This window comes from Mastomys coucha, unplaced genomic scaffold, assembly GCF_008632895.1.
Source record: "Mastomys coucha isolate ucsf_1 unplaced genomic scaffold, UCSF_Mcou_1 pScaffold21, whole genome shotgun sequence".
In the NCBI taxonomy this organism is placed as follows: domain Eukaryota; kingdom Metazoa; phylum Chordata; class Mammalia; order Rodentia; family Muridae; genus Mastomys; species Mastomys coucha.
The window spans coordinates 65,817,132-65,835,893 of record NW_022196904.1 but is presented as its reverse complement, the minus strand read 5'-3'; the positions used below and the strand labels follow the sequence as shown (position 1 = coordinate 65,835,893).

At 40.1% G+C, this 18,762-nt stretch overlaps 1 protein-coding gene across 10 annotated transcripts in view; it reads right to left on the bottom strand.

The window, feature by feature from the left end:
* Nucleotides 1-18,762, bottom strand: part of Akap13 (A-kinase anchoring protein 13) — a 303,651-nt gene that overhangs the window by 36,850 nt on the left and 248,039 nt on the right. For all 10 annotated transcript variants that reach the window (XM_031387008.1, XM_031387010.1, XM_031387009.1 and 7 more), the window contains 2 exons: nt 3,709-3,776; nt 1,169-1,235 (listed from right to left, as the gene is read on the bottom strand). In XM_031387008.1, the coding sequence (XP_031242868.1) occupies nt 1,169-1,235; nt 3,709-3,776 (135 nt within the window). The remainder of the gene's footprint in view (nt 1-1,168; nt 1,236-3,708; nt 3,777-18,762) is intronic.

Sequence of the window (18,762 nt, the reverse complement as noted above, 5' to 3'; positions counted from 1 at the left end):
GGATTTGAACTCAGGACCTTTGGAAGAGCAGTCTGTGCTCTTAACCACTGAGCCATCTCTCCAGCCCCCTGGTTTGTTTTTAGATTTAAAATTTATTCTGTATGCATGTATACACACATGTGCCACAGAGTCCATGTGGAAGCCAGAGGACAACCTGTAGGACCTGGTTTTCTGCTCTATCATATGGGTTCTAGTGACTATACTCACTTTGCCAGGCTTGGAGGCAAACTCTTTTATTTTCTCAGCTCTCTTATAGAAGCTAAAATAGTGTTTTAAATTAAAAATTACGTGTGTGTGTGTGTGTGTGTGTGTGTGTGTGATATGACTTGTGGATGTTGGTTCTCTTCAGCAATGTTGGTCCTAGGGATTGAACTCAGCTAGCCAGACTTGGCAACAGACACCTTTAGCTGCCTAAGTCACTTTCCTAGTCCCCCATATAGTTTGTTTTTTTTTTTAAAGATTTATTTATTTATTACATGTAAGTACACTATAGCTGTCTTCAGACACTCCAGAAGAGGGCATCAGATCTTATTACAAATGGTTGTGAGCCACCATGTGGCTACTTGGAATTGAACTCAGGACCTTCGGAAGAGCAGTCAGTGCTCTTAACCGCTGAGTCATCTCTCCAGCCCCTCTACCCCCCATTACAGTTTTTTAAAAGTGTGAATGACAGAATATAATTTACTCAGTTTTGTGTAACATTTGAGAACCCAAATGAAAACAACCCAACATTTGAAAACAACAAAAGAATCATTTATAGAATTTCATGGGCTGTATTAAGTTTAACCAGTAAGATCTCACGTGAGTCACACAGCTGTGAGGTTCTAAAATCAACTATTTTCTCTGGAGCTGAAGAGAAGACTGAGTTGCACAGGAATAACTTGCTCACACATATGAACTCCAGTCCACCTCTCAGCTGATGCACATACTGTGAGATACCTTCAAGGAGGTATCTGATGGTGGATTTGATGGTGTAATGCAAGTTGTTGGTCATTGAATGTGGCAGGATAAACTAGTGGCCTAATATACTACAACATAGGTACAGGATCTTGCTAGGTGGCTTAGGCTATCCTCAGCAATCCAGATTAAGAATGACAAGCAAGCAAAAGCATCAAGTCTGGAACAAAATGTGTGAGCATACTTCTGAGAGGGGCGCTGAGCTACTTACACTTATTTCTCATGATGACCGTGGGCAGCGACGATGTATCGTGGGCCTGGAGGCTCCCTTTTGGCTGCTAAAGAGAAAAGAAGGTAAACACATGAAGACCACACTGAAAATTCATCCCCCATCAAGACTCCAGAAGCCTGGAGTAAAAAGAGAACATTGTGTTGGGCCATGGGCAGCCCCGCTTGCCATCTTTGGGCTCACCATACACTGCAGATAAGCGCTTAGGTGTGCCCTCATCCCCATCCCAAGAATGTTTTTTGGTCATCTGCGTAGGCACAGCATTCTTCCATTTCCAGATGATCTAAGTACTCTCTCTTTGCTACAGATACCAAAGCCATCTGCAGAGCCTTTTCTGGCTTGTAGAAAATACCTGTCTGTATCTTCACTGTACTGTCAGTTACTGAAGAGTATCATCTGTGCCCTGTTCATTTCTGTTCCTTTGATGAGTAGCATTTGTAAAGTGTTACATTCTTACATAAAATGCTAATTTTTGCTAAATTTCATGAGAGCATGCACAAAAATACTTTGACAAATTACAAACTGAAGCATTCACTCTGAAACAAATCACTAAGAGGAAAGAGATCACTTCCAACTGAAAATGAATGCTTCCATACAGCTTATAATGATATACAAAAGAGATGCCACTCTCTGTGTTGTCCATGTTCTACAGACCCCATGCACACAGTCTTATCAGATGGTGAACCCCACAGATTGAATGCTCGGACAGACGGTGAGTGGTGGAAGCAGGTAGGGAGATGCTAGAATGAGTGGGCATCTGGGATGCATTTCCCATTTGAACAGCAGCCACTGAGCACCCTTGACTGCTCTTTGCCCTCCAGTCCTTCCAATTTTAACACTCTACCATATACCAGACACTAGCCTAGGCACTGAGTCTACTGTACTAATCCATCAAAGATTCCTGCCTGCCTGCTTATATTCTAGTGGGGTAAGGTACAAATAATTAAAAAAAAAAAAAAAAAAAAAAAAAAAAGAAAGAAAAATATGGACCCAGAAGATTCTAAACATTATGGAAAAATGGAAAGCAAGCAGGCTGAGGGGAGTTGGGAGTGCTGGTGATAGGTAGCACTGTGAGCTGAGGGTTGGAGGAGCTTTCAGTTTTGGGGGAGAAAAGGGATATCAAATTGGTATAACTGTTAAGTCTTTGCATAAACTAAAAATTTAAAGTACAGCAGAGTCAAAATATACATCACTGAGCTGAAAAGACCCAGACACACAAGTTAGCTATTTTCATACTAGTTCAGCATGGCCTGGAGTGGGGTCTGAGGATGATCAGTGTCATTTGGGAATCCCTCAGAAAAGTGAACTCCTCAGTCCACCCCAGAATTGGAAATCCTTTTGGGGGAAGGGTTACAGCAGCAAATTTCTTTGAGTAAAATCCTGAGATGCTGATAAACACTCAAGGCTGAGACCACTGCAATAAGTAATATGGTTACTGATGGGCATCCTGTAGACATACAAGGAAGTCCTCTGAAGAAGGAACACATTTTATGTATGGTTGACAACAGTGACACAGTCACAGAGGCTATCCAAAAGGCATGCTTTCTGCTCATATGGCACCAATATTGGTACTTCCCATTCTTGCATTATATCTCTACTATCTATTATGTACCTTTGGAGAAAAGACCAGGTAGGTCAGTTCTAATTGCAGGAAGCCCCTCCCTCTCCCCATCACATATCAAGAGCTTCTGATTTCTATCCACCCACTGCCCTCATGCTTCTAGATGGGGAAGCTAGGCATTCCAGGAGCAAAGGATATTTGCAGAGCTAGTTAAGTCAATCACTTAAACAGAAATGTTTGAACACAGAGAAATGTTCAACATATGAAAGTTCTAAAAACCATTCATTTTATTTAAAAATTCTTTTGAGACAGGGTTTCACTGACAAATTGGCTAACATCAAACCAAGGAACTCCTCAGCCTCCCAAGTGGGACTATAAGATTGGGTCTCTGGCTAAGCACTGTTTTTATTCAAAGTCTCAAATTCTTTTTGAGTGTGTTAATCAAGAAGGTGATTGATCATTTTAATAAACAACTATGTTTAGATTAATTTGTTTTTAAATTTGTCACCAAATGATTAAAACAAACACAAAACCCACTACAATCTAAATTCTACATGTGGAGATTTTGCTTTGATTTTTGAGACAGGGTTTCTCTGGGTAGCCCTAGCTGTCATTCTGTAGACCAGGCTGACCTTATATGGAAAGATCTGCCTGCCTCTGTCTTCCAAGTGCTGCAATTAAAAGTGTGCACCACCATATCCAGCTGATTTTGGTATTTTTAAAAAAGATTTATTTATTTATTTTATGTGAGTACACTGTAGCTGTCTTCAGACACACCAGGAGAGGGCGTCAGATCCCATTACAGATGGTTGTGAGCCACCATGAGGTTGCTGGGAATTGAACTCAGGACCTCTGGAAGAGCAGTCAGTGCTCTTAACTGCTGAGCCATCTCTCCTGTTCCTGATTTTTGTATTTTTAAACCATTGCATTTTGAGTATTCTAAAAGCTAGAAACATCTTACCTTCATTTTGACCTTTGCACAGGAGGCTAGACTTTCTCTGCAGCCTTTGTGGACAAAAGCACCACAACCTGGAAAGGGAGCATAAGGAAGGCCACAATAAGAAAACCAGTAGACCCTGGGCTCTGGTACTCCACTACTGCTGCAGGGAGGTGACAGGTCACACACACACACACACACACACACACACACACACACACACACACACACACGGTACCAGTAACCAAACCACATTTTATAGTTCTTTACTAGGAAGCAGATGTATTTGTGATTAACCAAAAGAAGAAGTGAGGAATTTATTAGACAGGAAGCCTGAGAGGCTATCAAAACTAAAAATTAAATGTCTTCCATCAAGATATTATGTCTAAGAGGCCCATAAAACCTTGAGCTGAACTAACCTGTAAATCTCCTTTCTCAGGAGGAGGTATCAGAAGAAACCATGCAAGAAGCATCCAAAGGAAGAAAGCAACCAACAGCCCTACCAAGCTCTGGGGCCTATGAACCACAATGACCAGCAAAGTATGATAGTCCTAAGGGTACATTAGTGCTACATAAGACAGTAGGAGTAACCAACAGTTCACTATTTGGACTTAAGACCCACTCACCAAGATGGAAACCTAGCCAATTATGGTACTGAAGTCACGGATCTTGAGGCAGAATCTGCAACCACCATTTTACTAAAATCTGCAAAATTCCTAACTCTGTTCTAAATATTTATCTTTACACTCATAAAGAGTAGTCCTTTCCCTCATCAAGGAAACTCCTCTTTGCAAGAGACAGAGCCCATTATAGAAAACTATAACTAATCAAAATACAGAGCTGTAGAGCTCAGTTTCAATGGATACATTTACAAAACAACTCCCACACCTCAGGCAAAGGAACATTGCCCAAGATAGGGTGAAAGATTCTAGTATTCTGAAGATCAGGGAATTTGCCATGAGACTGTGTCTCCTAGCATGTCAGAAGATATACCCATAAAAACCTCACCAACATGACTTTCTAGATATGTGTTGAACAAGGACAAAAACAATACATAAGCTAATGTGTACAGGGAAAGACCACGGAGGATTCAACCCTACACAAAATACTACGGGCTGGGGGGCTGGAGAGATGGCTCAGCGGTTAAGAGCACTGACTGCTCTTCCAGAGGTCATGACTTCAACTCCCTGCAACCACATGGTAGCTCACAACCATCTGTAATTGAATCTGATGCCCTCTTCTGGTGTGTCTGAAGACAGCTACAGTATACTCATAAATAATAAATAAATAAAACTTTAAAAACAAAACAAAAAACCCCAAAACTGTAGAAAACTAAGGAAGAACATATTGCTTGGTTAACCAATACCAAATGGTCAACCATGAAAGCATACATAGTGTACTTATATATTTAAGAGCATGCAGCATCATACAAGTACTTCTTTAAGAACAATTATTGAGAAAAGGGGACATGAATTTGAAAAAGGAAAAGCATGTGGAAGAGTTAGGAGGTTGGAAAGTGAAGAAGGAAACGACATAATTATAACCTGGAAAGATAAAAGAAATAATGAAAAATGTTATGTTTTATAAGAAACTTTATCAAGATGCTAAAAAGAGCTGTTAAATTTTCAGGACAAGGACCTGAAGATCTACCAGCTTACGTCTTTCTTAAGGTCTCAAATAACCCGAGCTTTTGTACCCAACTCCCTGAGTGAGAAGCCATGTAAGAAAGGTAACTACAACTCTCCCAAAACACCCCTGAGAATGCTGACTCAGGAGAGTATGGGAGGCTTCCTGAGACAAACCAGATTCAAAATCACCAATGACACGTTTTATCTCAAAGTATTTTTAGTTTTCCATTTCCGTGGCCTACAAGGGCCACCGAGGTAAAAACCATGCACCCTGTGCCTCGGAAAGGTCATCAGCTCTTCCTGCTGCAATGAAGTCATAAAAACACGTTGTGCCAAGAGGCCAGAGGCAAAGCACAAACAAGCAAAGGATCTGTCTTTGGGGACAGCTGAAGAGGCGTGTGTCTCCTGGGAAAGGCTCACTCAGGAAACCAGACAGCATTTCACTAGGTACGGCTGCTTCAGGGAGTACCACAGACCGTGTTCTAGCCAACAAGTCAAGATGCTCTTGGACTTGGAGGCTCAGACTTATGGACTGTGGGGTAAGAGGAACTTGCTGCTATGAAGGAGACTGCCAGATACCTAGATCCTGAAGGCCTTCCCCATTTCTTCTACAGTAGTTGTTATTTTAGTGTCTGCTTGGTTCACGGGTCTCCTCCTGAACACTAGGTAGTCAGTCACGCGGCACTGGGATTTTGTGAGGTATTTCTCCTGTTCTGAGGATCTTGTACTCTTTAGTACAGTACATGGATCATGATTATCTATTCAAATATCTATGTATGTATAGTCCCAGAGCCCACTTGTCTAAGCCAAATGCCCTGATATAATCTTCATGACTATATTTGAAAGTTACTGTGTCAACTTATTAACATGTAAAAGAGAACAGGACACGTAGTAGGTAAACCACATTTCTTTTAGGTCTAATTCTGGTTACCCCCATGAGCCCGGAATAAGTTCCTTCTCCTGAAGCCTTGGTTTCCTCATCTACAAAACAAAAAGAACCACATTCCCCATTGTAAGTACTGTGAAGACACGGCAATGAAGAAACTCATCGTCTAACATCCATACAATTACTTTGGAAAGTCATTAACAATATCTAATGAGGTTCAGTGTGTGCCACCTTTATGAATTAGCATTGAATCTAGTGCCATACACAAGGACTCAAGGATGCCCTTGTGGCACTGTCTGAGACAGAGTGAAAATAACCCCATATCCTAAGCAGTAAAACAGCTTGAAGTATGTGTGTAGGAAAGTACCACACATGAGCTAAATGCCAGTATCGACATCTGTGTGTTCAGTATTTCAGTTCTCTACAATAGAACATTCGGGAGGATAAAACAAAGTGCAAAGTGAGATGCACAACAACAAACCAACCATTATTATTTAATTTTGTTCATACGAGGGCATTATAAGCCACAGATCACAGAAATGTTTATTTGGAGGGAAGAAGGAAGACCGGCAAAGGGAAACAATTTCAACTTTAACTGTGAAGGTCTATTTCTTTAAAAATGAAGGGTGAAGCACTGTGTCAAAATATTACATACCTTTTCTTCCTTCTTTCCTTCCTTCCTTCCTTTCCTCCCTTCCTTCTTCCCTTCCTTCCTTCCTTCTTCCCTCCCTCCCTCCCTCTCCTGTGGTGATGGAAGTTAAATCTAGAGCCTCATACTCTAGAGTCTAAGCAAGCACTCTACCACTGAGCTAAATTTCTACATTTTACATTGGGGTTCAACAAGTTCCTATTGCTATTACATTGTCCATGTATAATATCTGTGTTAATAGCTTTTACATAAAAACTCTAGTGTATCAAACTTTATTACACTCCCCAAAGCTCCTCAGATTCCCTTATCCTTTGAAAATAACATCACATTTGTCATACATTTATACTGAAATATTAATTTCAGTATCACAGTTACAAAATGCATCTTTTCTTTTGTTTTACTCTGACTCTGTCATATCTGGGGCATCGATGGGCAGGCAATAAGAGAGGGTATGGGTTTGAGAACTTGGCACTAATTCTGATCTGTGTCCTGACAAAAATTGCTTCCACGCTGGCCCCCTCCTGTTCCTCTCCTTCTAGATTCAACAACCCTCAGAAGGTTAAGTAGTTCTGCATTTTGGGGGAGGGGGAAATGTTACTTTTGAACATATTTTGGCAGTTCTCATGCTCTTGGGCCACTGTTTGAGATTTAAGAACAATTCTACTTCTTGAGATACAAAAGTAGAAATAACTTCTTGAATGTACTTCCAGTAGAACTTTTCACAGAAATACATGTTTTCAGTTAACTGTCTTCAAACCCACAACCTAGCTGTGGTTCTTATTATGTCCAGGATTACGGTCACAAGTTATAGTGATAAGCAGATCACATGGTTATCTGTTTACCACGCTGAAGTATCTACTGGAAAAACACTAAACTCATCACCAAGTGGTCCTAGACTCAACACATAGGACAGTTTTAGTGTTAGGTGTGAGTGAATGAAAAATGGCTAGCTCCAGGGACACCAGCCAAAGTCATGGGATTTATAACTGTATCATCTGTTTTAAAATAGACAATTAAAAATACAACACGTGAAGGTACGTCTAATATGTTTTTAAGTACACTGCCACAAAACATACCATGTTGTTAGGAAGACCAAAGAAAACTTATCTGGGCTCTCCTGAGAAGCTGGAACCCACACTTGGCTGTAGACTACCCTTTGCCTAAGTACTTTTCTCTCTCAATGGCTGTGCTTAAATCTATGCTAAACCTTTTCTTTTTCTTTCTTCTTTTTAAGTCAACTTCACATTTATTAAATGTTCATGACAGAGAAAAGGCTGATTTGGCCTTCTTTATATTTTAAACAGTGCCTAAGAGCAGTAAGCAAGATAATTTCATTATATCAGAATTCTTTAGTCACAAAGTACAGTGGTTCATAGGCTTAGAGCTGATCCTTAATCACATTTCTATGAAATTGAAAAGCCAAGCTGCATCCACCCATTTATTTACCCCTCTGTCCCTCCCTCCCTCCCTCCCTCCCTCCCTCCCTCCCTCCTTCCCTCCCTTCCTATCTTCTCTTACATGGGAACATCTAACAAAAGAAAATGGAACAAATTTGTATGCCTGGGAATGATTTTTTTTTTGTCATATCATCCATGATAGATCTCTGGGGAAACATTACAGACTACGCATTTTTTTTTTCAGCAGAAAAACTGTCATATGCAGCCAGACTTTTAAAGAAAGGAATATTAAAGTACTTTAGTGCATTGTTTTGTCTACTAGCAGCAAAGATCTATGTGGAAAAAAAATTGATCCTTTTTAAGGACACATGGCCTTTAAGAACAAATAGAAATATTTTCCTCCTATGGGAAAATGGAAAAACTCTAATTCTAACAACAAGAAAAGAAACACCCCCAGAAATGAAGCCAAACCAACCAACCACACAAAACCCAACCAACCCATGGAACTAACAGCAACTCAGAAACACATGCTCCAGAATTCTTTCTGCAATTTCTTGTTTAAAATCACTGGGGACTTTTAGGCGCTGTCTGGTCTGGACTGATAGTACTTGTATGCAAAAACCATGTGAGACGTTCTTAGTAAGCAGTGTTAATAACCACAGTGCTGATGTTCAGAATGAGAGGAAAGCCACAGAAAAGAGCTAAGCCACTTTGGCTAACTGCTCCTAACAACAGTTTTTATAAGAACACTGGTAAACAGAGTGAAACAAAGTGTTCTTGTTGATCAAGAATGGACTTTATTGCTCATACTCTTTATTTACTTTCTTTTCTCCTAAATAAAAGGATCTTTTCTTTAGGCAACTGTTTGTGTTTACTATCTCACAGAACAACGGATTGGTTCTAAATTTAGAAATCATCCATTTACTGAGCTGCTGCTTCTGAAGAAATCCAAAGGAAAACCCAACCATCATGCAGGTCTAACTAATGTTTCCTACTTAGGGTCTAGTCGGTCTATTGTTTACTGTCTTAGTCAACAGAAATAACTCACCACAAAAGTACCCAGAAGATGCTAACACAACAGAATACAAACCAACAATAGTCTCAATGTCATTTTACATCTGTTAAATGCAAACAAAATAAAACCGCTGGCAGGAGTCAAAACTTTGAATGTAACAAATTCTTTAATCTGAAGGACTCCACTAAGCCTTCCACAAAATAAACTATTTGTGGCAGCCAGAGAGAACAGTTGATTACTCACAGATAGCTTTACATGGTGTAGAATGAAGAACTGCAAAGACACTCATTTCTCCACTATCCCTAAACCTGGAGTACAGTTTGGACCAAAGGGGGGAAAATCCTCCTAAGGTTTAGCTAAATTCACTTACTCTGAAACATTCCTGAGCAGAGGCTTAGGCTTTCTGTCAAACATAGAAGCAGACTGCTGAGAGCTCAAAGATGCTCCACTGCTCACTATTTTTTTTTTTTTGTGGCCATTACCATTAACACTTCTGTCTTATTCCACAGCAAACTGCACAGTGTTCTTGTTGATTGAGAAAGGATCTTTTCTCCAGGAAGTTGTTTGGTGTCCTGACAGACTGGCCCAGGGTAATCTTGTGGTCTCAGTGATGATGACTTCACTGAATAGTCCATCCTACCAAACTATTCGTATTTGCAAGTAGATGGATATATGGACGTGCAGATGTCAGGAGTAAGTCACTGCAAACCATCATAATACATCTCTGTCATGTCCTACACGCGATCCTTCTAAATCACAAGTCAGAGCCCAAAAGAACAGCTGTCTGGGTTATGAAGATCTATCCAATGGTCAGAAAAATGAGTTTTTATTAAACAAAAAGAAAAGCTGCTGTCTTCTAAAAGCACAGTGGTTTCCCAGGAGGTAGGTGACTAACTGCAGGGATGCTACATTTCCTGAGAATCCTGGGAAGATCCTGAACATGAGTGGGGGTGAAGGGAAAAGACAAAGGATTCTAGGTCCCTGGATTACTCATATTTCCCACTTCCTGCAAAGATAATAGATGGGGTTTCATAATACAGATATGCAATAGCAGGCCCCGTCCTTCAGGAAGTCAGAAGAATCAGGCAATTACTTGCATTCTATTTGAAAGACACTGTTCTATTGCTTTTAACCCTGTACTACTACCCTCCGCCCCCAAAGATGGAAGCCGCACATGGGAATACATAAACCTTACTGCTACCATCAAATGATTAAACTCTTTCCCTACTTCTAGAGCATAGTACTGGCTGTATCTAAACCACTGAACTCCTCCCTAGGTTGCTGATGTGGGGTAACTGCAAACTGAAAATGTATTTCTGGACCTTGGCTGCTTACTGGGTAACAATCCTTGAGCCTCTCTGTTATGATCCTCTAGTTGCTGTCTGTGATGTAAGATGGACCAATGATATGGATGGATTTAAAGCAGGGACAAGAAGTCTGTTGGAGCTGGCAAGACACTGAGTCTGTCTAGAATGTCTGGAAGACTAAATGCATATTATCCTAGTATCCGCCACTCCAATCTCAACGATTGGTGTTAATTGATCATTTAAACTTATTAATGAAACATGGAAAATGATGAAATGAAAATAAAATACCCAGAAGTGAAAGAAAATGTCTGGTGGGTCATTTTGTTTTTATGTGGAAGTTTTATGTAATGATTTAAAAAATAGTACTTTCATTTTTTATTTTATTTATTTTTTGTTTTTTCAAGACAGGGTTTCTCTGAATAGCCCTGCCTGTCCTGGAACTCACTCTGTAGCCCATGCTGGCCTCAAACTCAGAAATTTGCCTGCCTCTGCCTCCCAAGTGCTGGGATTAAAGGCATGTGCCACTACTGCCCAGCTAAAAATAGTACTTTCTAATACAAACAACCATGACCAAAAATGTGTCACAGAGTTTTGAGTTATATATTATGTATTTTACATAATAATATGTTATCTATAGCTATACTATATATTTATACATATATGATATATTATAGATGAATAGTTATATATTTTGAGAATATATATAAATTTGAAATATCTGAACATGATCTTTTTGAATTACTTTTAATATATGTGTGTGTGTGTGAGTGAGGAAGAAAGAGAGAGAGAGAAAGAGAGAGAGAGAGAAAGAAAGAGAGAATGTGTTTAAGAGTGGGGAGGAGAGATGGAGGAAAGGGAAGTGAAGGGAATGAAGGGAAAGAAGGGAGGGAAGGAGGGAAGAGGGAGATAGAACAAGAGTGAGCTACCTTGTTTGAGACAGGGCTCTTTGTTGTTTGCAATTTTCCACAAGCTTCTGGGGATTCTCTTGTTCCCATTTATTTCCCACAATCCCTTGGATGATAGGTGCATGATACCGCATCTGATTTATAAGGGCTTTCAAGATTCAACTCAAGTCTTCACATCTGTGTGACAACTGTTTTACTCAAAAGAGCCAACTCCTCTGCCCTTGTTCTATTTCCAAATATTTAAAAATCACAGTTGAACATATTTATTCTGTGTACATTATGGAATGTGTGTGAAGGGAAGAGGACAATCTCTATCATGTAGATCTCTAAGGATCTGGAGGTCACCTGGTATCATGATCTGGTGAGCCCTTGTTGCGTTTCTGTTACAAAATCTTGCTGTGTAGTCCAGGTTGGCCTTAAAACTCATGGTACTCAACCTGCCTCAGCCCTCTATGTCCTGGGATTAAAGGTATACACCACCACGCTCCACTTTCATTAGTTTTTAGGCTTAAATACTAAGGCTGGCAATATACCTCAGTAGTAAAATGCTTTCCTAGCAAATGGGAGGCTTTAGGTTCAATTCCCAGTACCAAAATTCTAGTCCACTAAAGACATGTGAGCATATAATCAGTGAGTTAAATATGAAAAGCTTTTGTGAACCATAAAATTTCCTAGAAAACAGAGAAGTCACTTTTTTTCTTTCGTAAGCAAATATAAACCTAAATATGCTGATGATACAGACGTTTGGAATATCTGAAAATTCTCTACAATCATTCTTCAGCTGAATTTTTTTTTTTTTTTTGAGACAGTTTCTCTGTGTAGCCCTGGCTGTCCTGGAACTCACTCTGTAGTCCAGGATTTCTCGAACTCAGAAATCCGCCTGCTTCTGCCTCCCAAGTGCTGGGACTAAAGGTGTGCGCCACCACTGCCCTGGTCTTCAGATGAAATTTTGTCTGCTCTATTGTATAACCTTGTTCTTCTACTACAGAGGCTATTCATTTAGCCAGTTAGTCACTTTTTCTTTTGCTTGTGTATCTGCTAATTGCTCCTAAGACTGGTTTGCTTCTATTGGTGGCATCTTTTGTTGTTTGTTTTAAAATTGTATAGCTTGACTTAACAGGACACCCATCTTCCCACACCCCTTCTGGAGGAATCTCTGGGTATGCTGCTTGTCCATAGAGTAGATCTGTATTTTGCTTCAGTTGGGGATCCTCGTGGTTCACAAAACCTCCTGCATGACTGCTTAGCTCACAAGTTATAGTCTATAGGATGGTAGAAACCTGAACCCAGACTTATCTACAGTATGGTTCCAATCAGAGTTGGGGGACATTGACAGGTTGCTGCTTCAGAAGGACATGAAATGCAATTTTTCCATATCCACAGCCTTTAAAACTCTTAGCTCTACTCAGGTGTCTCAATTTCCAGCTTTTATTATAAATGCTTTTTTTTATAAAAAAGATTTATTTTATGCATGTTAGTACACTGTCCTGCTACTGTCTTCAGACACCAGAGGAGGGCATCAGATTCAATTATAGATGGCTGTGAGCCACCATGTGGTTGGTGGGAATTTAACTCAGGATCTTCGGAAGAACAGTCGGTGCTCTTAACCACTGAGCCATCTCTCCAGTCCACTTTTCTTTTTTAATGTTTATTAATTTTTTTTTCCTGAGACAGAGTCTCACAATTGTTCTGGTTGTTCCAGAACTTGCTGTGTAGACAGGCTGGCTTTTACTTACAGAGATCCACCCACCTCTGCCTCTTTACTGTCAACTTGTTTGGACTGGAAAAAGACATATTGCTTGTTTCTATATGGACATTTCCACAATGTTATTAAGCAGGAGAGGCCTCCTATAAATGTGAATGGCACCATCCCACAGGATGGAGATTCAGATAAAACAAAAAGGGGAAAAGCTAGCTAGTGTAAGGCATTATTTTCCAGTTTCTTTGGCACCATGATGTGACCTGCTCTGCTTTGACACACCCTTCCTAAGAAGATGAACTGGAACTCTAAGTCAAAATAAATAACTTTTGCCTTTCAAGTTGTTTCCCTCAGGTATTTGTCAGGAGATGAAAGTCTAAGTAATAAAAAAGCACTTGGTATGAAGAAGTAGGATCAGATCTGTGGCTATCCTGACCATGGAGAAACCTTTTAAGAATTGGTTTGTGAGCATTTCAAAAAGAAGTCCTACATACTTGAGCCACAGTTTAGCCAGGGATTCTGTAGTGAGTGCAAATGCCTAGAATGCTGATAGAGAGGGGCTACAAAGACCATTAGGGAGGTGTCTGATAGGAGTAACGACAATTGTAAACTGAACTCATGGCATTCATTTTAAACTGTGGCAGAGAACTGGTATTTTAAGTAAGCCCTGGGACTTTTGAGGCTAAATTTGAAAGTGATAGACTAAAAATTTTAGTGGAGGAAATTTTGCAGCAGCCCAGCATTCAGGCTGTGGCTTAACAGCTTAGGTTTTTGTTTTTTTTGTTTTTTGTTTTTGCTTTTTTAGTGAGGGTTGTAAACAAAAAAGCATAGAAGAAAGTTTTGAACTATGTGCAAAATTGGAGCCAAGGAAAAAGGAGCTGCTGAAGACAACAGAGCCACCAAAAAGAAGCCAAGGACATCGAAGGAATAGGAAAGATATCCCGAGGACATCTCAAAACTCAGGAATTGGTTGGATTCCTGGAGGTTGTGGAGTTTTGTTTTGTTTTGTTTTGTTGTTTTCTTTGGTTTTTACATCAATAGATCAATTGATCAATCAATCAATCATGTCTGAGTATTTTGCCTGTATATATATCTGTGTAGTATGTGCATATAGTGATTGCAGAATCTAGAAGGCATCAGATATCTTGAAACTGGCATCACAGACAGCTGTGTGCAGCCAGTGCTACTGGGGATGGAACTGGGGTCCCATGGAATAGCAACCAGTGCAATTATGCACTGAGCCATTTCTCCAGCTCTGGGTGCACTTGAAAACACTGTTGTGAGAAGAGAATTCTAGGACTACCTGGTAGGAACTGCTTGTAAGGCTGATCTTAGGGAAACATGTCCCAAAAAAGGACGGGACCAAAGCAATCAAGATCATATTCAAGAGGACCAACATTAAATCCTGTAACTATCTGCCATGCATCCGAGGCACAAGGTGACATTGGCATACTGTTAGGGAAGTGCTTCCTCAGGTGTATTCTGAGACAACTATGTCCATGTTTCAAGGGAGCCTGGCTACTGCTAGAGCTTGTGGTGGTCCTTGACTTTATTCACATAGCACTGATTTTGCAGATAGGCAGAGAGTTAAGGAATCATAGGCCTTTTACCCTGATTTCAACATAAAACAACATAAAGCAGAGTTGGTGTCCTAGAAGGAAGCCCCTCAAAGGGTAATTCATTAAAATGTGGAGGTGAAGCAAAGGATGCAATGAAAACCCCAGGAATATGGGATGTCTACCAAGATGCAGTTAATTACTGAAGCCTTCTCTAAAGAGAGGGCTGTAGAAATTGCAAACAGCAATGCTATAAGAGGTTGCTGTAAGGCCAGAGGTGCTCAAGACCTCTGGGGTCCCATCAGATGGTGGAAAACTTAGCTATATGATTTAACATTTGCCATGCTGGGTATTGATCTTGGGGTTTGTCTAGTCCTTCATGTTACTCTCCTGTACCTCTTCATCTGAATGGGAATGTATACTTTGTGTCATTGTATATTTCCAATATTCAAAATTTTTTTTAATTTTATAGGAGCTCATAGCTAAGGGTTTGCCTTGAGTCTCTGAAGAAACTTAGAACTTCTGAACAACACTGTTAAGACTACATGGATTGTATATATGTTGCTTTATTAGTCAGCCACGAAACTTTAGGGACCAAGGATAGACTATTACGATGTAAGGAGATGTGTTTGGGTATCAATTTGACAAAAGCTAGGCTTAAAACAGTTAATGTTGTCAACTTCAGGGCTTGATGAAGCATACTTTTGAGTTTTTGTAACAGCTTTTTCAAAAAGATGAGCTACAGGGAATCTGGGGTAATTCACCCTGAATGTGTATAATACCACCCACTCAGAGAGTAGGGTCCAAGTAAAAGGAGAAAAAGGAAAAGGCCAGGCAATAGAGGCATTCTCTATCCTTAACAGACACCATGGGACCTATTCTGCTTTTCATGCCCAGTCTACGTAATGGATAGAAACTCCTGAAATCATCAACTAAAATAAATCTTCCCTGTCTTAAGTTGTTTGGTATTGATATTTGGTCACAGCAACAACAAAATATCACACTAATAAAATGTGTATGAATGTATGTGTATAGTTTTCCCAGCATTTTAATATTTTATAGTAGAAAGTAGTTCAGTCTGTTTTACAAATGAAATTCCTTGACTATCAATTTGATACTACCAGTCAAGAATTATGTCCTTAATTAACAGAAACTCTCAACTGTAGAGAATAAATGACTGTGGAGTGCTCAGCCCTAAATCAACATTTACACATCCTAGCTGTCAGGGATGTTCCTGGAAGAGGAGGTGGAGAGAGGGTAAGAGCCAGGGGTGGTGACAATCCTCTAGGAAACAGTGCTTACCTGGACACAATAGGGAAACTGAACATGTGAACTCAAAGTGATTCAGACACTATGCACAAGACCTGGGAAGCCCAAGCCAGACAAAATCCTATCATAGAGGGGTCAAGATGGGCATGGAATCCCACCACTAGCTCAGAAGCTGTTGGCATGTGGTAACTCCTGGAAGAGAAAGAGCCAGTTTTCTTGAATGATATGACCCCTGGTAGGTGACATTATCAGACTAGATGGGTCACAAATTGGATTAGATTGGGGCAGGAAGAAAACTCCCAAGTTTGATGGTAAGGGATGGATAGATGGTTAAGGGAGGATGTGTGAATATATTCAAGATATACTGTATGAACTTTCCAAAGAATTGGGGACTTTTAATGTTTTTTTCTGACATTAATGACCCCCAAGTAAGTAAAGGCACTTTCATAAGGAAGAGGAGGGAATATGCAAAACAATACTTTAGAACACAAAGGTACATTGCTATGGCTGTTTTTCTCCCAGTGATGGGAATTGAACTGAGGATATACAATGGTAGATAAGAGGTCTACTAGTGAAATACATTCCCAGCCACTGCAGCTCTCCTTTACATTGATTTCTGTTATGGTTTGTTTGAACCAATGTGAACTGTCCCCCATAGAAATATGTTTTGGGCACTTGGTCTTCACGTGGCTGCGGTGTTGTAGGAGCTTACAGATCCTTTGGGACACGGTGTCTAGATGGCACAGCTGGTGGATATAGGTACCTAGGGAGGGTCTTGAAATTAGTCCTGCCTCTCTGCTTCCTGACCTACCAAGACTGAGAGAGGTCTCCACCACAGACTCCTGTCACTGCCAGCTGTCATGCCTTCTGTACTCAATGGACTGAAACTATAGACAAAACAAATATGTTTGCTGATGCTTCTGTCAGGTATTCTGTCATGAGAGAAGTAACTAACCTGAGCTCTTAAGACGAGAAACAGAATCGGTATATAGGGTAATACACTGTTTGTTGCCTCACTTGGTATTTATGCTAGGCAGCTTCACTTTACACACAGATTGAGGGAGAAGAGGTGCTTCTCACTCACGAAGTGGGCCAGCAACGCTGCTCCTCCTCTGCTCACTTCATCATGGTGTGAGGAGTACCTTGCTTTGTGTTAGATAAAATGAAGAGATAGCTACACAGAGTCTTTCAAGAAGCCATGGATCAAAGACAATACCAATCATCTAATAATTAATCAGAAGGTAAAATGGCAAACCTGAGTCTTGATCCTTACAATGTGCTCTTTATTAAGTATAGTACAACCTCAATGTAGTTTTTAATATTAAATGCCCCAGTTTAACATGCTAAAATGTTTTATATGATAGACAATATGGTTAAAATAAAAAGGTGTTATTGACTTCTACTGTAGGCAATTAAATTAATTCCAATACTGAGAAGTGGACTATGTTCTGTGGCCAAAAAGCAAAAGTGTTGACATTTAACACTGAAGAGTCCTTATTGGAACCTGGGTCCCAAAGGAAATCACGATGAGGATACTGGGTACGCTGGACAAGGTTAGCTTCCTGCTTCGTAAAGCATACCTGAAGCTTACTACTATGTGATGCTCTTAATTTCCTGTTAAGTCAGGCAAGGAGGATATTGATAATGTGTGATTTTTGCCTAAAGGAATGCATATTGATTTAGGTGCTTTTCCCTTTAAAGAGTAAAACAAACAGGGCTGAAGATTACTTTAAGGAATAGAACATATCCTTTAAATCGATTTTACAAGAATGTATGTGACCAAGCCTTTTAAAAAATGTATTCTCCTAATGGCTGTGACTCAGGTAAGTCAGGCTATAGTTTTTTTTTCTTCTTCTTGTAACTTTACTCCTCTTCTGTATTAAAAAAGCAAGGAGGCCAAAATTATTACTGAACTTTAAATCTGCCCATATAAACTCTTCTCTTAGAACTTCCAATCTCAGTAAACTGAATTATTTTGAGTAATGGATTACCTGGGATCCAAAAGCAAAACAAATGACTGAAAACAAGCCATCACGTTATGTGGTGTGAGGCTTAGCTACTGTGTCATCTGCATGTGTTGCAGGTCTAACATGAGACAAGTCACCACAGCCTCCTGGTTGTGCTGGGCCTACAGTGCTGACTCCCAGTTTTCTTACCTCTGAACAAAGCAGCTTTCTTGTTTTGCCTTGGTGTGCTTTACAAATATAATTACTTAGTATTTGTACAGTGACACAATTTTGAGAAATACTGCCTTAGAAGTATATTTGCAAGTTATAGTATGTGTGTTTGATTTGGCCTGTTGCTTGATTTTGTAGTCCATGAACCATTGGTAGCTTTTATATTTTAGATGGTTGAAAAAGAACTGACCTCATAGGAAGACCAGCAGTCTCAACTAACCCAGACCCCAGGGAGCTCCCAGACTGAACCACCAACCAGGAGCATTCACTGGCTGGTCCAAGGCCCCTGGAACATATATAGCCTGGTCTGGCCTCTGTGCGAGAAGATGTGTTTAATCCTCAAGAGTCTTGAGGTTCCCCGAGAAGTGGGAGGTCTGGTAGGGGGACACCCTCTCGGAGGCAAGGGGGAGGAGGAATGGGATGAGGGACTGTGGGAGGGGGGACCGGGATGGGGGAAATGACTGGACTGTGAATAAAATAATTAAAAGAAAAAGAAAATAGTTGAAAAGATGAAATGACATGCCATATAAAAGTTTAAATGTCAGCATCTGTAAATGAAAATTTCCTGGAATGAAGCTTTTTTGTTGCTG